This window comes from Chiloscyllium plagiosum, unplaced genomic scaffold, assembly GCF_037043375.1.
Source record: "Chiloscyllium plagiosum isolate Xiang-an unplaced genomic scaffold, Cpla_swu_hap1 HiC_scaffold_11, whole genome shotgun sequence".
Taxonomy (NCBI): Eukaryota; Metazoa; Chordata; class Chondrichthyes; order Orectolobiformes; family Hemiscylliidae; genus Chiloscyllium; species Chiloscyllium plagiosum.
This window is the reverse complement of record NW_028270149.1, coordinates 29,257,465-29,282,261: the sequence shown is the minus strand read 5'-3', so window position 1 is coordinate 29,282,261 and position 24,797 is coordinate 29,257,465. Positions and strand designations below refer to the sequence as shown.

Below are 24,797 nucleotides of genomic sequence, written 5' to 3'. Positions count from 1 at the left end.
CTAATCCCCTTACAATAGAATCCCCTATGATTATGGCCCTACGAGTCTTCTTCCCCGCTCTTCTAAACACTGTGCCATGAAGCTGGCAACTGCTGCCCTCCCCTGGTGAGCCATCTCCCCCAACAGTATCCAAAACGGTATACCTGTTTTGGAGGGAGATGACCGCACAGGATACCTGCACCACCTTCCTATTCTTTCTCTGCCTTTTGGTCACGCATTCACTGTCTCCCTCAGCAATTCTAATCTGCAGTGCAGAACTATCCATAACTCTGTTACATGGTCAATCTCAGATTCTTAGATGGAAAATGGATAAAAAGTGCAAAACTAGTCCAATTAGTATTAGGGACTTTACACAGTCTTGGGTAGGATACAATGAGTTTTATTCTACATGTCACAAAGCTAACACTGACCAGAGTGCTTAATTCTCTTTAGAAGCAAAAGATTCGGACAATTGCCCTTCCCAATATGGATCAAAACTTCAAAAAATTGATTCCCATATTAAAAAATGAAATAAACTTGCCATTAGACATAGTGTCAGAGGAACTCTGAAGGTCATCACTTCTCCCATTATCACCATACAGTTGTGGCATGGTTGACTGTTCAATAAACTGGGAAGTGGCAGGGAACACTGGGTAAATGTCCACTGGCTGTTGCTGTGGCATATAGACTGAGTGCCAATAGTTTTGGTGGCAACACTAGAAACAAGAGAAAAATGCACTCAAAACTGACCAGAAGAGAATGATTTCCAACTTGCTATGTTAAAAGTTGATAAACATTTTACAAATGTTGCAAGTTAACTTTTAAGCCAACATTTAGGAATACAAAAACAGTTGTAGAAACAAATTCAAAAATTTAGGAAGGATCCTGCATACTTTTACAATTACGTTTCAAGAGTGTTTTTGCTAGTCTCCTAAAAAGACAACACATCGTAAATTAATAATCTCCTATTCAAATTATTCTAGTGGTCTCAGCTGTAAAATACAAGTCAGAGCTAACAGATACACAGCACAGAAACAGATCCTTTGGTCCAACTCATCCAACCTGACCAGATATCCTGACTAAATGTAATCCTATTTGCCAGCACTATGGGTTTAGAGGCCCATATCCCTCTAAAACTTTCCTATTCATATACCCATCCAGATGCCTTTTAAAATGTTTTAATTGAACCAGCCTCCACTACATTTTCACACAGTGGGTTGTGTGTGTATGGATTAAGCTGCCAGTTGTTGTTACCCCTTAGGTCCCTTTTTAAATTTTTCCCTCACCTTATACCTATGCCCTCTAGCTCTGGACTCCCCAACCCCAGTGAAAATACTTGGCCTATTTACCCTATCCCTGCCCCTCAATTTTGTAAACCTCTATAAGGTCACCCCTCAGCCTCCAACACTCCAGAGAAAACAGCCCCAGCCTATTCAGCTTCTCCCAATAGCTCAAATCCTCCAAACCTGGCAACATCCTTGTAAATCTTTTCTGATCCTTTCAAGTTTCACAACTTCCTTCCGACCAGAACTGCACACAATATTCCAAAAGTGGCCTAACAGCTGCAACACTCAACTCCTATACTCAATACTCTGACCAATAAAGGAAAGCATACCAAACACCACCTTCACTATCCTATTGTTCTGTGACTCTACTTTCAAGGAATTATGAACTTGCACTCCAAGGTCTCTTTTCTCCGCAACACTCCAAGACCTTACCATAAAGTGTACAAGTACACCTCACATTTATCTAAATTAAACTCCATCTGCCATTCCTCAGCCCATCTGATCAAGATCCCATTGTACTGAGGTAACGTTCTTTGCTGTCCACTACATCTCCTATTTTGGTGTCATCTGCAAACGTATTAACTATACCTTCTATGTTTACACCCAAATCATTTATATCATAGAGTCAGATGTACAGCATGGAAACAGACCCTTCGGTCCAACCCATCAGTCCAACCCATCCATGCCGACCAGATATTCCAACCCAAACTTGTCCCACCAGCCAGCACCCAGCCCATATCCTGCCAAACCCTTCCTATTCATATATCCATCCAAATGCCTCTTACAATGTTGCAATTGCACCAGCCTCCACTACTCCCTCTGGCAGCTCATTCTATACACATACACCCTCAGTGAGAAAGTTGCCCCGTAGGTCTCTTTTATATCTTTCCCCTCTCACCCCAAACCTATGCCCTCTAGTTCTGGATTCCCTGACCCCAGGGAAAAGACTTTGCCTATTTACCCTATCCCTGCCCCTCAATTATGTAAACCTCTATAAAGGTCATCTCTCAAACGCCGATGCTCCAGGGAAAACAGCCATAGCCTATTCAACCTCTCCCAATAGCTCAAATCCTCAAACCCTAGCAACATCCTTGTAAATATTTTCTGAACCCTTTCAAGTTTCACAGCATCTTTCCCATAGGAAGGAGACAAGAATTGCACACAATATTCCAACAGTGACCTAACTAATGTCTTGTACAGCTACAATATGACTTCCCAACTCCTGTACTCAGTACTCTGACCAATAAAGGAAAGCATACCAAACACTTTCTTCAGTACCCTATCTACCTGCAACTCCACTTGCAAGGAGCTATGAACTTGCACTCCAAGGTCTTTGTTCAGCAATACTCTCTAGGACCTTACCATTAAGTGTACAAGTCCTGCTAAGATGCTGCTTCAACCACATTAATGAGGTTCTCTGCAAACCTCTTGAAGATAAAGCTGTGTAAAAGTCATGGGCCATAATTTAAAAATAAGTTATTGAAGCAAAGTGCTTAAAAAGATGCCCCAAAGTTCAGCAGAATCTCTTTTGGATGACTTATTTGAAGGACAGACATACAGAACTATACTAATTCTATATTCCTATTAAACTCACCTGCAAACCAAGGTTGAAGTAATACTGGACCACCTTTCTATCTAAAAGAGACAAAGAGTTTTATTATTACCTTAAAACCTGGACACTTCTGAATTTGTGGTTTTGTTCAGAGTAAAAAGGGTCTCACCTCGAGGAAGATCATTGCCATTGGGATCACAGGAATACGGTGGCGGCGGCGTGGGAGAACTGACTGTTTCACCCATTTCACTGACAGGAGGGGGAGGGCCTAGTGGAAATAACACATACTTTAAAAGCACTCCTCCCAAATGTTCACAGCAAGCATATCTTCCAAATAATAAATGAAAACTAACACCTCTGATGGTAACGGATCTGAAAACAGGTCAAGACATTTACTCGACAGAAAAGGAAAATAACAATGCATAGCATAAGTAAATATTGGAAGCAGGACAGCGGATACAGGAAGAAAGGAGTGGACAAATAGAAAATATAGTAACCATTATTTTCCTTAATGCAACTTGCAGGAAAACAAAACTGAGCAAGTGTCCAGAAGTGTTCAAGGATAAAAATGTAGCTATCCATACTACAGAATTCCTTCAGAGTACTCCGTTGATGATGCTAAATTGATCAGCACTGAGATTAAGTGTGATTGCTGGGGTGGGGGGGGGGGGGGGGGGGGGGGAAGAGGGGGGGAAATAAATTTCAGATGAGCAGAGGTTGTACTGGAACCCAGATTGAACTAAAAACGGTGGTAATTGACCTTTATACCAGCATTCACTGTATTTGCTTAAAGACATAGCTTTTCAGCTTGATCAAATGGCCAAAACAGGCATTTTCTTTTTGCTCCTGCAATTTCCTGCATCTCTTCATTCATCTCTGTCTGCAAAACTTTAGAGTACATGTTCACATCTCCATTTCAAATGCCTCTATTTGCTCAGATGTTTGAGTGCCTGAGTTTGAGGTATTGAAAAAAGTGGATAGAAAAGTAACATTTAAAAAAAAAATCCATCCTGAACTAATAACGGGTTTTTTTTTTTTAAAAAAAAGGCACAATCACCAGGAAACATCCCTGGAACAATCCTACTTGTCTACTTTTTCAAAAATATGCATTTTGCACTGATCATGTCTCAATCATACGGAGGCAAGAACACAGTTGATTCACAGATACTTTATGCAAAACTGAATTAGCCCCTCAGCACCATTAAAAGATGTGAGAGCGAGGTATAAAAGGTAATGCTGGACAGGAAAGGCTGGTGCTTTTCCTTCCCTTGACCGGTCACTAGGTTATAGACTCTAACAGCACGTACCTAGCTGGTTTACAAAAGCTAAAGGAGAAAGTGTTCAATTAAATAGCAAAATAAGCACCACCTCACTATACGGAGGCAAATGATTCGGTGGTTCTTGCTACAGTCAATTCTAATAGTTTGCCATTTTGTACAGCCTTCAACCACCATCTTGGGTATTAAAAATTTAACAAAAAGACTGAACTCATTCAAATTCAGAACGCATGCAACTGTGGCTTCTGCCATCTTTCTGAAAAATGAAAAGAGTACCATCTACTGGAGTTTAAAAATAGTGCAGGAGGTACTAAAGTGCTAGATTTGTTTCCCCATCACAAAAAGAGGCATTGCAAGCAAAGAAAGATTGTCCAGTTGCATTTAACAAAATCTTTTCATATGCAAGTTACTTTAGCTTTGGAAAACTGCACATGGAGCATATTTACTCCCTGAAACCAATCTAAAGAGATATGCACTGCTGCAGTTTGTAGCTACAAGAAATTGTTTATCATGTTCATCTATCTTGCAGCAATCTCTGTAGCTGATCTGTTACGTCGGTCATCTAAAACTACACCAAATTACTACTCTCCCAGTTTTCCTAGAGAGTGTAAAGTGGAGGATAAGAGACTTGTGTAGTTTTTCACTTCTGATCAAATTGTCTAAGCTCCAATGACAGAATAGGGATATGTATTTAATAACATTGGTTTTAATAACTGTTATACAAATGCAATCTTTCCAGGACAAACAAAAGCATTATTCAGCATACGTGCATCAAAAACAGAATAATTCTGTAATATACATATATTCACAAATTGCTTTAAGATGCTATTATATTCCGTGAATACCTTAAGAAAACATAATTCCATACATCTTTTATACCATAATCATTTTACATTTCTTTACAAATCAATCAATCAGAATCACTGGCTTCCAATTCCTAAGAGGATACCTTCTTCCTTAACTCAAACATTCAGTACTTGGGTAAAGTCCTTGATCCATCTGGGCCCGAGGATTAGGTTTTCTAACAACGACAAAATCTGTCTATGACCATCCACTGAATTTGCCTTTTCATTAGACAGGTTTGTTCAATTCGGATCTGAGCAAACTGGTTTCAAGCACCATTGCAACTATCAACATTCTACTCCTATCCCAACAGTCCAATGCAGACTTATTTAATGCTTTCCAATTTCCTTTATGAACCCCGGAAGGTAAAATATTATACAACCTTAAACTTTACCACTACCAAACATCTTGACTAAACATTTGAGGGATGTGTTTGCATTTCTGCCACTCTTCCTAATGGTCACCAGAGTTTTAACCTTCTCATTCAGCTAGAGACTTTTCTCCCACTCTATCCTGTGATTAGTTACTTTGACTTCTATATGTGGCTTCAATAATTCAATTCTCATTTCGGTCAAAGAAATAAATTCAACTGGCATTTTACCAGTAGTTGTAGTACAATGAGAGATAGATAATAAAACAAATTGCCAGCTTATGATTCAAAGACACCTGACATTTCTTCCAGTTAGCAGTGAACATTTAATAAGAACTTTTAACAGTTTGTGAACTCTGCTGCTCTGATCGAAGGATACCACCTTTCATATTCCACAATTATCAACTTACATTTGAACTGAGCATTTACATGGGTGCAAAGGTACTGATGGCAGGGTTTCATTTTTACTACAGCTCAAGATACACTTATTTACGTACTTATCTCAACCTGGCCAAAGATGGCTTCTCACTACACTGTCAAACCAAACCCCAAGTACTAATTATGAAGATCTCACAACTGATCTGTACATTTCCAGAATCCATAACAGCTGGTTTGCTGCATAAATTTGCTAACTGCCAACCTGTTCTTAGGGGTAGAAAAATGGCTCAATTTCCAAATCTAATATCGGTGTTGGTTACCTGTGAGATACAATTGCACATCCTTGAAAACATAGCATCCTGTATGACTTGCTCTACTTAACGTAATCAGACTGACAACTCATCGACACGTGGAAAGAAAGCGCATCCTCCCTGCTGGGTTCTGTGTCAGATATAGATGGTAATTCTAGACAGTGCAGTGCATTAACATTACAATGATCACTCCATCATCTACGAACTTAGACAAAAGTCAAAGTCCACCTCTGCATTCAAGCTGCTGCTAAAGTGGGTATTGGAGCATTTGGTTTCAAAACAACCAATGGTTGATTATCAGCTTTCATTATGACTGTACGAGTCCCTGGGTTATGAATTAGTTATGTTAGGGTCCATCCACAAGTCAAAACACAATGCAGCACAATAGTCATTAAGTACAGGAAACATTCCTATATCAGATCTTTAGAATTATACCCTGTATGAGATTGTGTGCATAAGTACGAGCATTCATAAGTTTGACATTCATAAAATCAGAGAACCCCTATTATGTAAAATCATTTTTAGACCAAAACCTAAAAACAATGCTTTATGCTGAGCATAATTTTACTCATCGTCTTACATTCCTTCAGGACCTTAAGATATAAACAAGTCTCTTCTTATCCAACATACAAGAGATCACATCATCTACACCATATGGAGTGGCATCACATGTTAGCTTGACCTTTTTGGACAGATCTATTGTGTAATCATTGTGCCATCTTAATTTGTTTTCATAAAAAACTTGAATACTTTGTCTCACCCTTCTATTCAAAGCAACAGAACACCCCTCCTTGCGATAGATGCAGCGAGGTTGGCTACTTGGCTGTGCATATTCTATGATATTTCACTGGATCCAAAGATGTGGCACATATCTTAATGCTGAACATTATTCTGGAAAAAGACAACTCATCTTTGGCTAGCCAATGATGCAAATACTTAGCAGGATTTTAAAACATTTCAGATTCTGCAGTCTTCACACCAAGTTTTGGAACACTTTCAGCTCGTCATCAGGGATGTACTTATTTGAAGCTAAAATAACCATGTCCCCAAGTAACTAGCCCCTCAAATGTGTTTAATAGTTGGTTTATTATCCTTTGAAATGTTATGAGGACTGATGAAAGACCAAATGCCAGCCTATAAAATTGATGCATATACTTGTTGTTACGAGACAAAAGTGACTGACAATACCTAATTCAAATTTTCGAAGTGTCATATGATATTTTAATATTGCTTGAAAGTATTTACTTTTGAATGACTGAGGAAAATTAAATTAAGTTTTATGAACATACCTGGAATGTTTATACCTTTTCCTTAAAAAAGTCCTGAAAGTTCACAGAACACTGGAATTTTTAAAGCAGAGCTTTCTAAAATCACATGACTGGTGATAACCTCTTGTTTTGCTGTAGATTAGATTACATTACAGTGTGGAAACAGGCCCGTTGGCCCAACAAGTCCACACCGACCCGCCCAAGCGCAACCCACCCATACCCCTACATTTTACCCCTTACCTAACACTGCGGGCAATTTAGCATGGCCAATTCACCTGACCTGCACATCTTTGGACTCTGGGAGGAAACCGGAGCACCCGGAGGAAACCCACGCAGACACGGGGAGAATGTGCAAACTCCCACAGTCAGTCGCCTGAGGCAGGAATTGAACCCAGGTCTCTGGCGCTGTGAGGCAGCAGTGCTAACCACTGTGCCTCAAGTACTGTTTTGAATGATGCCAGACTTTGAAGAGGCTTTTCTTCTAGCTGGTTCACTTGTAGAAGCCCTGATAAAGTCAAGCCAAATTGAAGGAAAGTTTGCCATGTACAAACTGCCCAGCTGATCACATTTCTGAAAAAAATACACTCCATTTAGTAAATACCATTTGTTCTTTTAAGCGAAGAATTGAGAAAACATCAAGGTTGTATTTCCTGCAATGTCTGCAAGACTTCAGAGACCTATATTAGCAACATAACCACATATGCCAGAACAGAGCAATACACCAACATTCTACATGATTGACTTGTCTTCAAGAATGGCATATTGGTCCCAAGAAGTCTCCAAGGATATTCTTTTCCCTTCCTGAAAGAAAGAGGAAAAAGTTACATGGGTTGGTGAGACGAGGACAGAATTTGAAACGAGGTTGCAGTGAGATCACAGCTGAGTGATCACAGCAGATCACAAACTGGGCATCAATGAGTAGATGCTCTTGATAGCACTGTTGATGACACTGACAATATTATTGATCATCAAGATTAGTCTGATGGGGCAGTAATTGAACCAGCTTCAATTTATCTTGCTGTGCAGGCACAGGTCGTAGCCGGACAATTTTACACAGTTTGGTGATGCCGGTGTTGTAGTTGCACTGGAACAGCTTGGTTAAGGGTACAAGTAGTTCTGGAGCACAAATCCTCAATGCCTTTGCAGTATCTGGTGCCCGTTTCTTGATATCATGTGGAGTGAATCGAATTGGCTGAAGACTGGTAACAGTGACACTAGAGATCTCTGGAGGACGACCAGATGGACCATCCAGTTGTTGTGGCTACATTTGCCAAACTGGTTTGCAGACATTTCGGCCAGTTTCTTGTGACATCTTTAGTGCTGTGGAGCTTCCTGTGAAGCACTGCTGTACTGTGTCAACTGGAATTTATTTGGTTTTGTTCCTGCTGCTTCCAATTGCCAGTTCCAGTGGTCAGTATATTGGGTTTAGGTCAACGTGTTTATTGATGGAGTCAGTGGATGAGTGCCATGCTTCTAGAAGTTCCCTGGCTATCCTCGATTTGGCTTGTCTTATTATTGTTGTGTTGTCCCAGTCAAATGCGTGGTCCTTGTTGCCAAATTTGTGGTCCAAGACTGGTTGCCAATTTGGACATATGGACCTCCATGAACATATTAATGCATGATTGATTCATTTCTGGCACAAGTGTTATTTTTTCGTGGGGTGGAACAGAAGAACAGAAAGCACTAGAAAAACTTGATGCTCTCATTTGAATACTACCGTATGTTTATAGCGCAGCTTAAAGATTTAAATGGACTTAGAATCAAAGATAGGAGCGGGGGCAGACCATGTGACCCAAGCCTGCTCTGTCACTCAATATGACCATAGCTAATCAACCAGATTTCAATACCTTAATCCCACCCTAGTCATATCTCTAAACAAGAGCCATATGTACAACTTCCTTGAGGAGGATGTTGTGCCCTCATCCTGGTCCTGGATAGTGAATTCCACTGGTTCACCACCGGTGGATTAAAAAAATTCTCATCTCAATCTTAAGGATTACCTCTCCTCAGGCTATGACTCCTGGTTATGGACTCCCCGATCAGAAACATCCTTTTTGTATCCAACTGGTCTAGTCTTGTAAGCTGCCCATAGGTTACTACAATATCTGCCCTCATTCTTCTAAACAGTGAATAGAACCTTAACCAACTCAGTCTTTCCTCATACTTCAGTCCTGCCATTTAGGAATCAATTTGGTAAACCTCCACTGCACTTCCTCCCTTAGATAAGGGGACCAAGACTGCACATATTCCAGGTGTGGCCTCACCAACGCCCAGTATAACTGCACCAAGACAGCCTCATCGTTATACTTGAATCTTCTTGCAATGAAGACCAAAATATAGTTTGCTTTCTTTACATCCTTACCTGATCTGGCACACAAATGACTCCAGACCCACAGCACTGTGGTTGACACTTAACTGCCATCTGGGCAACTTGGAATGGGCAATAAATGCTGGCTTAGCCAGAAACACCCACATCCCATGAGGAATTAAAAAAATTTAGAAGTTATTGCATTTGCCATGCATTTAGCCACTCAGCCTGACCAAATCTCCTCAGTTTGCTCTTCTACCCACCTTTGTCATATGCAAATTGAGATATTACATTCAGTTCTCTCATCTAAACCATTAAGACACTGAAAGCTGGGATCAGAGTACTGAACCCTGTAGCACCCATTTGTCACTACCCACATTTCAAAAAAGCCCATTTATTCGCTGTTTCATGCCTAACCAATTTTTTTCTCAATTAACTACTCCTGATCCCAAGTGCTTTAGTTTTACACATTAATCTAAATGGGACTTTGTCAAAAACCTTTGGCAAATCCAAATAAAACATCCATTAGCTACCCCAATCAACATTTTCTAGCTATATCCTTGAAGAATTCCACTAGATTTGTCGAGCATGATTTCCTATTTGTAAACCCATGCTGACTGTCCGATTCTACAACTTTTGTCCCCCTCAAGTTTCTGCTATAAAATCCATGCTAAAGCTGTGCATTATAGAGACTTGGATATCATGGGCAAAAATGGTTGTTGAATATTCCGGGTTTAGATGCTTCAAAAGAAATAGGTAAAGAGGTGGGGGAGTGGCACTGCTAAATCAGGTATAATATAACAGCTGCAGAAAGCGAGGTCATCGAGGAGAGAGTGTTAGTTTGAGTCAGTATGGGTGGAAGTCAGAAAGGAGCAGTCACTTGATTTGGAGTTTTCTATAGAATCCCAATAGCAACAGGGGCACAGAAGCAGATTGAGGCGCAGATTTTGAAAAGCTGTAGTGGTAAAAGGGTTGTCGTCATGGGTGACTTCAACTTCCCTAATATTTATTTGCACTAAGGAGGTTGTAATTGTTCGGATTGAGTAGATTTTGTCAGGTGCCCAGGAAGGATTCCTGACTATGTAGGTAGGCCAACTAGAGGGGAGGACATACTGGATTTGGTGCTTGGTAACAAACCAGGTCAGGTGTCAAATCTCAGTGGGAGAGCATTTTTGTGACAGTGATCACAACTCCCTGACCTTTACAATAGTAATGGAGGGGGAGAGGAGCAGACAGTATGGGAAGTATTTAATTGGGGAGGGGGGAATTTCAATGCTTATAGGCAGGAACTGGACCATAAATTGGGAGCAGATATTCTCAGAGAAATGCATGACAGACACATGGAGGTTGTTTAGGGAGCACTGTTGAGGGGGCAGGATAGGTTTGTCCCACTGAAGCAAAGGAGGGATGGTAGGGTGAAGGAACTTTGGATGACAAGAGAGGGGAACATCTAGTCAAAAGGAAGCTTACTTAAGGTTGAGAAAGCAAGGATCAGAGTGATTTAGAGGGTTACAAGGTAGCCAGGAAGGATCTGAATAATGGACTTAGGAGAGCTAGAAGGGGGCATGAAAAAGCGTTGGCAGGTAGAATAAAAAAACCAACACATTCTACACTTGCGAGGAACAAGAGGATGGCCAGATCAGAAATGGTACAAGTTCCCTGCACTAGGAGTTGAAGATGGTAGGGGAGGTCCTTAAATGAATACTTTGCTTCAGTATTCACTATTGAGGGACTTTGTCATTTGAGGACAGTGTGAAGCAGGCTGATGCCAATGAGGAGGTGTTGGAAATTTTGAAAAATGTGAGTAGAGATAAGTCCCCTGGGCCAGATGACATATACCCAAAGTTATTATGGGAAGCAAGGGAGAGATTGCTTTGCCTTTGGCAAGGATCTGTTTCCTCATTGTCCAGTGAATTACCACCAGATGATTGGAGGGTGGCAAATGTTATTACCTTGTTCAAGAAAAGGATTAGGAATAACCCTGGAAATTACAGACCAGTCTTGTATCAGTGGTGGCCAAATTATTGGAGAGGTTTCTGAGAGACAGGATTTGGGACTATTTGGAAAAGCATAACTTGAGAGAGAGAGAGAGAGACACAGCTTGGCAGATCATGCCTCAAGCCTTATTGAATTCTTTTGAGGATGTTACAAAACACAATGATAGAGCTGTGGATGTGGTAGATATGGATTTTTAGCAAAGCATTTGATGTTCCCCATGGTAGGGTCATTCAGAAAGTGAGGCGGCATTGGATACAGGGAAAATCTACTGCCTGGATACAGAATTGGCTTGCCCATAGAAATCAGAGTGGTAGTAAATGGAAAGGATTCAGCCTAGAGCTCGATGACCAGTGACGTTCTGCAGGGATCTGTTCTGGTACCTCTGCTCTTTGTGATTTTTATAAATGACTTGGATGAGGAAGTGAAGGGTGGGTTAGTAAGTTTGCTGGTGACACCAAGGTTGGTGGAATCGTGAGAAGTGGCAGATGGAATTCAACCTGGAGAAGTGTAAAGTGATTCATTTTGGAAGGTCAAGTTTAAATGCAGATTAGGAGTTAAAGGCAGGATTCTTGAGAGTATGGAGGAACGGAGGGACCTTCAAGGATTTATGGACATAGACCACAAAGCTGCCACCCAAATTGATAGGGTCATTAAGAAGGTATATGGTGGGTTGTCTTTCATTAGCAAGTTTTATAAGTTTTGTAGGCAATGGTATCAAGGCACATGGAGTAAAGACAAATAAACAGATGAGGTGCAGATCAGTTGCCATACTTCTAGACTATTGCTGGGTTGCTGTCAGTGAGATAACAGGTGGTGGTTTAACTGGAAAGTCACCACACCTCAGTAAACTCAGGACAGGCACCAAGGTGAGTCCTTCACGATTGACTCCAGCCACTTTGGGAATCGAAGCCATGCTGTTGACATCATTCTGTATTGCAAGACAGTCATCCAGCCAACTGATCTAACCAACACCATATCATGATCTAAACGAATGATGTTAAAAATCCCACAAAACCAGGTTATGTCCCAACAGGTTTATTTGGAAGCACTAGCTTTCAGAGCACTGCTCCTTCATCAGGTGGTTGTGGAGTACAAGTTCATGGAACATAACTTATTGCAAAAGCTCAAAGTGCGATGTAACTGAAATCATATTGAAAAAGATCTGGGCATGTTTAAACAAGAATGGTTTAAATGCTGGGGACTGCTTATACTAGGGATTTTTCCTTGTCTGCCCCCTTATTCCCTCACCATTAAAAACACATTCTGCAATAAAAGATCCCAGTTTTTGCATCATGAATGGAATACAAAAAACAAAGGCTTTCATGTTCAACAGCCAAGTGATATTTGTTATTGTCAATCAATTTCTATTGAAATTCTTGTTACACCACAAAATCTATGATTAGTAATGACTTGTGAAATAAACAAAATTTTATGTTGACACCCTCGCGAACACGAAAACAGCCAGGAAACTCAGACTAAAAATTTAAAGCATTAAAACTTCAGATGCATCAATTTTGGATTAAATACCTGGACGTCCAACAGGATGAGCAGGTACAAGAACAGGTGATACAACTGTCTGCGATGGCACCGTTGTATAAGTGACTGACGTTTGGCTTGCTTCTGTCGAGCTAGAGGAAAAACCTGCAACAGGGGCTGAACAGCTGGATGTGGGTGCCACTGATGAATTTACCATCTAGAAGTAATGAGGAACAAGTATACATAGTAAATCTTAAAAGCAAACATCCTGCTTAATTCTGAATATGAAGAGTTTACAGCTGAGTGTTTTTAAGAACTACACAGAGAACCCCCAATTCCATGCTAGAAAACTGTAAGGCTGTCATCCCCAATGGGATCAAATTCCTCAACATTCTGGAGGTCACAGAAACTTAACAGATTCAGTCACAAATGCCATGGCCATGGGATAAGTCAAAGGCTAAAGTTACTGCACCTCCCGATTCCCTAAATATTTCCATCTATAAGGCACAAAACGGAAGTGTGATAAAGTGTTCCCATTTGCCTGGTTGAGTGCAGGTTCAACACCATCCTCAACCAGCTTAACTGGCACCCCTTGCACTACTTTAAAGCATTCAGTCCCTCCAGTACCAATACACTATAGTAGCTGTGCGCACCATTACTGCAGCAACTCACCAAGATGCCTGTGGCAGATTCTGCCAAACCCACAACTTTTACTACACAAAGGTAGAACATCATGGGAAAATCAATTATCCTGTCACTCCCTCCTTAAAACAATAGTACAAGCAATGTACCTACATACTGAGTGCAGCATTTCAAGAACCCAGCTCACCACCACCTTCTCCAAGTCAATTAGATTCAAATAGTAAGTAATGACTTTACCATCCACAGATAGTGAGCAAATAATTAAAAACAATGCACTTAATACCAATGGAATAGATTTCACTTTCATTTAGGGAACAGTGCACATCAGATCAGGTTAACAACCAAAATAAGGGCTCCTGTCATTCAGACCCCACAATAATCTTGTGCGACCAGGAGCAAAAATATTGGAATTTTTCCAGCTATGGCAGGAAATGTCTCAATGGTCAAATTATATCCATTTATGACCTGTACAGCAAATATATTTCCCAAAAAGATTAAATGCCAAGAGATTTGTGCATCCAATAACAGTATGAAATGCAACTTAAATTGTATTTAGTTAACAAAATCAATGCATTCATCCTTATTTAACGGCAGATTGAAAGGGACTAGACCGATTACTTTCTTCTGGGACATACCTGCTGCGAATAACTGAAGTGTGCAGCAACCTGGCCCTCCTGGGGTGACTCCACAGCAGAACATCCTTCCTGAATAGACTACAAGATAAACAGTGATCAGTTTTTTGTCCATTACTCCATACATTGGAATAGCTGCCCCAGATTAAGGATCTGATTACAGCAGATCAATCTAATTCTAAATTGTGCTCATTTTAAAAAGCCAACTGAATTGAATGAAACATTTAGAAAAATCTGAAGAAAATGGATCTCCATTTGGACAGGCAAGGTTTGATCAGGGTAGTTAGCATGGCTTTGTCAGAGAGGCCATGCCTAATAAATTTGGATGAATTTTGAGGTAGGGTGGTGGAATTACTGCGTAGGAGGGTAATTGAGACAAAGGTAACATCAGGATATTTGAATGAGCACTGGAAATGTCATAATATTTAAGGTTGTGGGCCTAGTGCTGGCAAGGGATGGCACGGTGGCTCAGTGGTTAGCACTGCAGCCCCTCAGCACCAGGGACCCAAGCTCGATTCCAGCTTTGGGTGACTGTGTGGAGTTTGCACATTCTCCCAGTCTGTGCGGGCTTTCTCTGGGTGCTCCGGTTTCCTCCCACAGTCCACAGATATGCCTATTAGGTGGATTGGCCATACTAAAATTGCCTGTAGTGTTAGGTGAAGGGGTAAATGTAAGGGAATAGGTCTGGCTGGGTTTTGCTTCGGTGGGTCGGTGTGGACTTGTTGGGCCGAAGGACCTGTTTCCACACTGTAGGTAATCTAATTTAAAGTGGGGCTAGCGCAGATTAGTGTTTTTGACAGTAAGACGATGGGCTAAAGGGCATCTTCTGTACGGTGTGAAGATCTAATTCCACAAATTTGGGTGACAAGTGTACACATTAAAGTAAATTACAACCAAGTTTGTACTGTGGTGAACTGGAAATGCAGCAGCTTGAGTATTTTGAAACCAAGTTCAAAGAGTACAACACCAATGAATTACTGCATCTGCAGTAACTAAGCTTTTGGAAAAAGTTATTTTTGAGACAATCTGGTGTGGATAAGTGCGATGCGATTCAAACATTAATAGGACTTGAAATTAAGATAAAAGACTATTTTAAACTGTATGGGAATAGGGAAAACAATATTTTGGATATTAAATGTAAGGCAAATTGGAAATGATTTACTTCTTCCCTATACTTAAAGATGTTTAACATTGGCTATATAGATTGGAAGAGTTGTTTTCTTTGGAAAAAGTGTCAAAGGGTTGAGAGATTTGGTAGAGGTATTCAAAATTCATGGGGCAGCTGAATAAGTAGACAACACTTCCCACTGGTGAAAATAAAAAGGGCACAGATCTCAGGTTACTGGAAGAAACATTGTTGAGGTGACAAAAAAAATTCCACATATGCCTGAGTGCAGAGGTAGGTTCAATGAAGCAATACAATTTTATTTGAATACCATCTAAAAAGGTGAAATGCCAAAGGGAGATGGCAAGGAAGAGTGAATTGCTCTTCCTTGCCATACTAATGAAGAGTGAATTGCTCCTATGGAGAGTCAATGTGGATAGGATGGGACAAATGTAACAACTCAATTTGTTCTGTGCCTCTAACAACCGATTTTCAACTACTCATTGCCCTGTTGTGACCCATCTAGCTTCACTTCTCCTTGGCTTACTATCAATCTTTTTACCTATCTTTTTTCCACTCTCTAGGTTGTTCCTATTTATCAGCTCATTCATTTCACCCTCTCCTCCCCTCCCCTCCCCTCCCCCCAAATATACAGAACAACCTCAATTATCTGAAGGACACGGGCAAGCAATGTTTCATTTGGTTAAATAGAATGCCGAATAAGAGTTTGGCAGAGCAGCAGGACCTTGCAATCTTGCTGCATAACCTGATATTTGACTAATAGGTGGTTCCTCTGTAAATGCCACCTTTTCCTAGCTGCTATCTCTGAAGGGTCACTGGACTTAAAACATTCTGTTCTCTCTCTACAAGTGCTGCCAGGCCAGCTTAATTTCTCCAGCAATTTCATTATTTATTTGTTTAAAACTGGAGTGTTGATGCTTAAAAAGAGTGACTTCATTGCACTTGTTCAAAGAACACAAGGTTAGTGTACAGGTAGGAACAATTAGGAAAGCAAACACTGCCCTTTAATGCAAAGGGATTAAAGCACAAATAGGGACAATTTATACAGGACTCGAGACCACAATAGCAGTACTACGCAGCACACCTCCAGCTTTAAAGAATTATACTTACATTGGAGGCATTACATCAAAGGTTCAGCGGATTGCTTCTCAAGTTGAGAGAGTTGCCCTACGACGAGAGGCTGAGTAAATTGTGCCTAAACTCTGCAGAAGAGAGAGGTGCTCTCACTGAAATATACAAGTTTCTGAAGGGACCTCATTGGGAGCACAGAGGTAGAGTCGTCTAGAACAGCCCAAGGATAAAGTAGTTGCCTACTTAGGATAGAGATATGGAGAAATTCCAAAGGGTTGAGAATGCTAGGAATTGTTCATTTCAATGCTCATGAAGGCTCTATAGTATTTTTGCTCCAAGGAATCTAGATAAACAGTGGGTGAGTGAGTGTTGTCAAGAAAACCCCTCCCCCATGGTTATTTTTTCTTAAAAGTAGCCTTCACAACATGCATTTCTGTAATAATGTACAATCACTAAAAGATCTTTGGTATTCTCCTTTATATAGAATCTATTTTTGCTCCTAAAACCCACCTCTCAATCACAACTTGGTAAATGGCTTCCAATATGAGTCCCCATTTTGCAAGTCTTAACATGGTGGAAAGTTTTCATCTGACTGGTGGTTCGCAAGGGCATAATATACTACTTGTGGAAAAATATTTCTAGGCCAGTCGAAAAGGAAATTGCATTACACAAACAGCAATCAGTATGTTAATGAGGACATTTATATACAAGGAGATAAAAGTAAATTTGAATGTGAAATAATAAAAACCATAACTTAAAATTCAAAACGTATCACCCCCAAAACTGAAACTCAAGCATAAAGCAAATGATCCTTGTTCTATTTTGTAATTAACTTGGAAATTTAATTGATGTTCAAGTTTAGTTTAATGTTCAAAAGCTCAGGTAAAAAAGTTACAAAAGTCATTAATTGAAGCACACTTACAAGATTAGCTGTCGATTCTGTTGTACTATACACCATTGGATCGGAATATCCTGAATCTGTAAATGAGTTGAAGTTGGATACACATGGGAAGCAAAGAATTAAATATATTTAGAATAAGCAAGGAACATTTGACAACTTTGCCTTCAACATAATGAATACTTTAAATTCCTGTACAAATAAATGCAGGTTAGAATGAATAAACTTGGTTTGGAATACCTTCTTACAATATATTAGACATTAAGCATATCCAGAAAATTATTGAACATCCTGCACTTGCTAAATTAAAGCAATTGCAACTATGAGACAAAAGGAATTTTGCATCCAGGAACCAATAGGGAAAACATACAATTTGCTCTTAATGCAGAATCCAAGCTGGCAAAAATTTCAGCTTTCCAGTGAAAGTAGGAATTCAGATTCCTTTTAAATTTCTTATCCTGATGCAAATGCATAAATTATTGCAGCTATTAGGCAGATGCTAATTTCAACTGCAGAAAGCTTTTTAAACAATTTCAAAATATCTCGATCTCAGATCAAGCAATTAGTTCGATTAAACTAATTTAGAACTCCAGGAACAGACATTATTTAAAGTGATCTTGCTTCATTTTACAACATTCCTAGCATGAGTTCAACAGAAGCCATCATTAAACAGCACAGGAAAATGTCAAGATTTAAAATGAACTTTTGAAAAGAGATCACAAATTTGTACATTGTTAAAACAGATGTAAGCGGACAAATTGACTTGTGATTATTGCTCAATACATTTTTAAATACCATTTGGCTTTCAATTTTAGACCTTCAAAATATACAACTATTTCTGGAAGAATGGGCAAGTGGAGGGGTGAGATCACTAAATGAACTAGAGCATTCAGCCACATGAAAAACAAAGACTTCACATTCTGCAATGCATAGTTTATTGACTTATTAAAACAATTCCACAGTATACAAAGATTCAAATATTGTGAAAAGTGCCAACATCTGAACTGAACTGTTCACATGACAGTTGTTCTAGTCATCTCAGTCACCCAGATGACACAGCTACAGTGGGGCTACATATCTACATATGCAAAGAGTCAACCTTACATCAATAACACCTCTCTCTCCATTCTCTGCTAAGAAAATTTTGGTTTCGATCTTAGAATCAGCAGCTCGATATCTCTCAAAAATCACAAATTATCCTGACCTGCACAAATCTTGCCAGTAAATATCCTGGAATTCCCAAATTAAATTTAGAGGAGCACAATGAGCATCATAAAATCTGAATAAAGGATGAACAAATGTGGCCTGCTCAACAATGCCTCTATCTAGGAGAATAAAACTCAGCACAATTTAATTTTTTGTAGAAGCTTATACCATGAAGTCACAAGATTTGCTTTTAAAAGAATGGAAATTTCACTACTTAACTTCACTACAAACTGTCAAAGTATGTATCATACCAACCTGATGCTGCATAAATAAAGTCTTCATGATAGTCTCCTGAGAAAAGAAATAGGTGTCAAATATTCAGCAGCTAAATTTAAGTAAAGCTTAAGAAAGTGCATACTAAAGAGAAGCAATGTTAAAATGAAAATCTATTTCTCAGTTACTAACTTAATCTGGTATATGAAATGAAATTCTCGAAGTAACCTATAAAAATAATTCTGTTTTGAGATACCCAATTCAGAATTGAATCTCGGGAATCTAGTTTATGCAGGAAACCATCTGCCAATTGCATGCCATAGTAAAGTCCATAAAGGCACCACGCCCTCTTTATCCCAACTAGCAACATTGAAACCAGATTTAGAATACCATGCATGAGTGTTTGTAAATAAAGATGGAGAATTTGCATCAATCTAATTGCACCTATCATACATTTCTACTCACCACCATCACTTGGCTCATCAGTATCTTCTGAGGAATTGACTTGCTTAGCAACAGAGACTGGGCTTCCCCTTCTAGTTACCCAGTACCCAGATGGAGCTTGTAAAGTTGGAGGAGAAGATTGATTCTGAAAACGGGAAATACAAGGGCAATTAGTTTGGTGATCTCCAGCCTTGGATGAATCATTTCTGAATGAAATTTATGAAAATGTTTGATGTTCAATGAAGTCAAAACCAAGCAAGCTAAATCCCATAACATAGCTAGAAATTAGTCTCATCTTGTACAATATTAAAAACTAAACAGTGGTAATTGCAGAGAAAAGTTCCAGTACAGCAACCCAAGTTCTGCAAAGTTATGGAAATCTTGTGCTCTCCTGAAAGCTGTCTCCCTTTCTGCACATGCCTCTGAATTGCACTGAAGTACTATCATACAAGTGAAGGACAGCCAATTTATATTTTATGCAAACAGGAAGTTCCTGGGTTACAAATAGGTTCCATTTGAGTAAGTCAATTTGTATGCAAGTTGGAACACAGCACAGTACAATACTAAACTGTTGTTCGCAAGTGTTCACAAGTCAGATCCTTAGAATTAAGTGATATGGGATCTTGCTCATAAGAACGAATGGCTGTAAGTCACATGGTCAAATTGGGGACTGCCTATTCTGTGCCACAAACTATAAAACATTGAACGTTAAATAGTCTAGAACTGCAATATTGAAATCTGCTTAAAGTGGAAAACATCCCAAGTAAGCCTTGTTGACAATAACCAGAACAAATCCATTCCAGCCAACTACCACCTCATCTACTTGCTCTCAAACAATTGAAGGTGCTGTTAAGAGCACTATGAGAGCAACTGTTTGCAAATGGTCACAGCTTGAACTGAGCCAGAACAACTTAGCTTCAGATATTGTTCCAGCCTTGACTCAAACAAGGACAAAAACTGAATTCCAGGGGACAACAGAGTTTCAGCCCTTAATTTCTAGGCAGCATTTGACTGAGGGAGACATCAAGAAGCACTACTAAATTTCAAAGTCATTTGGAACTAGAGGAATGATCCTCCACTAACAGTTGTACTTGACAGAAAGGAAGAGTTACAGCCAGAGTTAAAAATCACACCACCAGGTTATAGTCCAACAGGTTTAATTGGAAGCTCTAGCTTGTGGAGTGCTGCTCCTTCATCAGGTGGTTGTGGAGGAGAAAAGTATCTTAGTGCTAAGTATCTTAGTGTACAAAAGCTAGTGCTTCCAATTAAACCTGTTGGACTAGAACCTGGTGTTGTGGTTTTTAACCTTTGTACGCCCCAGTCCAACACCAGCATCTCCAAAATCAACCCCTGAGAAAAGTGCCAAGTTTAAACAATCTCTTCAGATGCTTCATTAATGACCTTCATACCATACGCTGAGGAGCAGGGATCTTTGTGCAAATCAGCAATGCCAGTACCGGAATGTGACAAACATGGATAACATTAGTTTTCACATCAGTTGAAACCCAAAGTGTCAGTCTATAACCATCTCCAAGTGTAACCACTTTTCCATTTAAATTACTGGGCAACATAACTGCAGCTCAACATCATCCACTTAAAACAGTTTGCTTCACTGGTACCCTGGCCAATAGTGGTGCCTAGAGTGTATACTATTTACAAGATCCAGTCGAATGGAGCCTAAGTTTATTAACAATTCTAGTGTTGACAGTGCACTTGAATCAAATGGGTTTAATAAATGCACCGTCAACCATATGGAAATTTAAGAAAGTTGTACCCGATTTAGACATGATTCTTAAGTTCACAAACTTAGGGGTGTAAAAGCTTGTGTGCAGAGCAATTTGGAAAGACACTTACAGCTAGATTCAAGAATGTATATTTCAGAAAATATACAAAGTAGAGATAGCAAAGCGCACCTTGTTTTATTCAATTTTAAATCACAGGAAGGTCAGCACTTCATCTCTTTCTAACCTTGAAATGGTAATCCACACTTGAACGGTCTCACTTCATTGCGGAGAGAATTCCAAGATTTTGAACAAGCAATTAAGAAATGACTATTTAATTCCAGGTGATGTGGAACTTCTGCATCAGTTCGATGACTTCAGAGATGGTGGTGTCCCCTGCATTTTTCCCTTTTGAGTGAGGGGTTAAGGGGCTTGTAGAGTACTGTCAAAGTAGTCTTGCTAAGTTGCTGAAAATGATGCACATTGCTGCCACTACATACCAGCAACATATGACGTAAGTGCCTTCAGATGGCAAATCAGGTGCTAAACAGAGTTACTTTGTAGTGGATGTCATCAAACCAATTGAAGTGCTGAACTGATGACTTCAATTCCAAGTAGACAGCATTCCATCACAATTCTCACTTGGTTCATACTGGTGGTGAACAGGCTTTGAGGAATGAATTGGTGAGTTAATTACTGCAGAATTCCAGTTTGTGACCACAGCCCTTGGAGTCACAGTATTTATGCTGCTGCTCCAGTTAATGCCCTGATAATGGTGTTAGGGCTGCCCATGGAAGAACAGCAAAAAAAAACCAACAGTCCCAACAAGCTTGCAGTACATGTTTATCAAAAATTGAAGTGTGTGGAAGAGGCTTGTGTTCTCAGCACTTAAAACAATAGTTGCCGGTTCAAGATTGAATGTGAACATTCTTTGTCGACTGTGGCATGCTGGAAAAGCACAGCAGGTCGGGCAGCATCCAAGGAGCAGGAGAATCGACATTTCGGGCAAACGCCCTTCATCAGGAATTTCTCAAGGAATGTGCAATTTTTCCCTATCCTAAAGGGAAGAACGTTTCCCACCAATTAGATGTTTCACATAATTTTTTTCTAATCAGTTAGGATACAAGTTTTAATTAAGATTAGATTCCCTAAAGTGTGGAAACAGGCCCTTCGGCCCAACAAGTCCACACTGACCCTCTGAAGAGCAACCACCCAGACCCATTTATCCCTGACTAATGTACCTAACACTATGGGCAATTTAGCATGGCCAATTCACCTAAGCTGCACATCTTTGGATTGTGGGAGGAAACCCACACAGACGAGAACGTGCAAACTCCACAGAGAGAGATGGAAATCGAACCCGGGTCCCTGGCGCTGAGAGGCAGCAGTGTTAAAATTCAAGATCATAGATATAGATATCAAAATATCTTATTGAGAGCGCTTAAAAACTAGAAAATTAGGAAAGTTTAAAAATTACAAGGGCCTTCTCATTATGGTCCTAGTTGAGATATACAAAGGTCATTGGTAGTCATAGAGAGCTCAGTTTCTATCATGCCAAAAAGAGCCTATTCAGATCACGGCAACAAGTGATTACTTTGATGTACTGGAAACCCAATCATAGTTAAACAAACCAGTACTAATTAACCAATAGTGTACACAGGGAGGAAGTATGTGCCACCCTGTTAATGTTACAAGAAAAAGTATGAGACAATTTACTTGTATTTAAAATTAGAGGGCCATTGACTTTCTTCCAAATGATGATTAAAGGGGGTAATTGACCCTCATGTCAAGGCCAGATTCAGGATAGTTTTTGGCCTCTCCCTGCATTGTACTGGTAGATGCATGAATAAGTTACACGCCTTGAACTCTGCTGTCTCCTGAAAATTTATTACTCTCTCCAACAGTTTGTAACACCCAGGATGTTGGTAATGGGGATTCTGCAACAACAATACTTATTGAAAATCAAGGAGAGATGGCCAGATTTTTTTTATTGGAGTTTTCCACAATCTGGCATTTGGATAGCACCAATGTTGTTTGTTACTTAATTGTCCAAGTCGGAATGCTGTTCACATTTTGCTGCATGCCAGCAAAGTCTACTCATCTGAGGACTAGTGTTTGGTACTAAACATTGGATGATCAGTCATCTTTAAACATGATCACTTTGGCCTTATGTTCGATTGAAGGTCATTGATGTAACAGTCGGAAGTGTTGTACTCCTGCAGCGATGTCCTTTGACAGGGATGACTGCCCTCCAACAAATTTCCTTTGTGCTCAGCATGATTCTAACCAGTTAGTTCAAGTTTTGCTAGGGATCCTCAATGGTTCACTGGAGTCAATGCAATCTTGAAGTTAACAGCTGTTTCTCTCAAACACTCTGAAGAGTCATAGTGGACTCAAAACATTAACTCTGCTTCTCTCTCCAGTCCTTGTGAGTTTCTAATACATACTATAATATAATAAAATTATAGCAATGTGTCAAATTGGAATTGCCTGTTGTGGAAGACGAACTTTGATAGATACACAACATGGAATACGGTCAGTGTTGCAGTTTACCATGAGCCACCTGTATTAAGCTGAAAAGAAAAGAGTGTGGCAGAGAAAGTGTTACCTAGAGTTTGATGCTACCTACTCTGCTAAGCATTGCTGATTTTTAACCAAAAAAATTTGTTGAAGTTTTCACTCACATGCACAACAGGAAAGGTTGGCTCATTTCCTTCTTCAAATTCATAGAAAGTGACAGTTTCTTCAGTAGCTCTTGGTTCCTCCTCACTCTCTGTTATATAGCCAAACTGGCAATCCTTGTTAACATACTGAACAGGTTTGCGACTTCTGCTATAAGAGCTTGTAGAAAATAGGATAAAGTTCACAAGGTACAATTAATTGCACTAAAAGATTACAGCAAAGCCAATTGAAGCATAGCACAAAGATTAAATAACCCTCTGAAATATGTCCACTATTACTTGTACATTATCCACAATGAATCAAAACAAACACTTGTTGCAAATTATGTTTACACTTATTTTAACCTTTTTGTAGAAACACCCACCAAAAATCACTAAATTAATTCTGAAATCTTATGACAACCAGCTGCATAAAGCCTCCTCACGCAAGAGTGCACATCCACTTCTCGACTCAAATTATCTACTACCCAAAGCTGCAAACTTAAGCCAGCTGGAAGAATTGGGAACATATTCAATGCAGCAGAAGTCAGCATTGTTAGGATAAAAATGGAAATTATACAGATTGCCATCTGGTCTTGCAAAAGTGGATTTGTAATGATCTGAAAACATTATATAACAAGCAAAGAGAACACTTGGCATGGTGAAGGTATGCACCCTATGTTAACTTTATCATTTGCCCTATTTCCTGATGTTAACAGATGCTTTATATAAAAAAAAGGTTCCAGGACCTAAATTTATCTCTTCACCAAATTTTTTTTTGTACTGTGCTTTTTGTCAAAAACTGGTCTGAGTTTGGGATATCTTGTTTACAGACTAAAACAAAAAAAAAGAATAAAATGCTGAAAAAACTCAGCTGGCAGCATCTGTGGAGAGAAAGCAGAATTGATGTTTTGGGTCCAGTGACCCTCCTTCAGAACAATTACTTCACCCCTTTCTGTGGAGGAGAAAAATGCAGTATTTCCCAATATGCCTGCTCTTCACCACCTCTCTAAAATATGATTTTCTTCAACCTTTCCATATTCAAGTTACCCCACATTCTTCCCCATCAAGGAAAAGCTGAATTCCAGAGATGTGGTGAAAGTAACGTCCCTGGGCATAAAGGCCACATTTGAGTGCG

At 39.7% G+C, this 24,797-nt stretch overlaps 1 protein-coding gene across 1 annotated transcript in view; it reads right to left on the bottom strand.

Moving 5' to 3' along the window:
* Positions 1-470: 470 nt before the first annotated feature.
* Positions 471-24,797, bottom strand: part of alg13 (ALG13 UDP-N-acetylglucosaminyltransferase subunit) — a 50,996-nt gene continuing 26,669 nt past the window's right edge. The window contains exons 15-23 of the mRNA XM_043705310.2: positions 23,684-23,840; positions 19,300-19,423; positions 18,877-18,912; positions 17,440-17,495; positions 14,324-14,401; positions 13,098-13,263; positions 2,987-3,085; positions 2,860-2,900; positions 471-695 (exon numbers count right to left, since the gene is read on the bottom strand). Coding sequence (XP_043561245.2) covers positions 471-695; positions 2,860-2,900; positions 2,987-3,085; positions 13,098-13,263; positions 14,324-14,401; positions 17,440-17,495; positions 18,877-18,912; positions 19,300-19,423; positions 23,684-23,840 — 982 coding nt within the window. The remainder of the gene's footprint in view (positions 696-2,859; positions 2,901-2,986; positions 3,086-13,097; positions 13,264-14,323; positions 14,402-17,439; positions 17,496-18,876; positions 18,913-19,299; positions 19,424-23,683; positions 23,841-24,797) is intronic.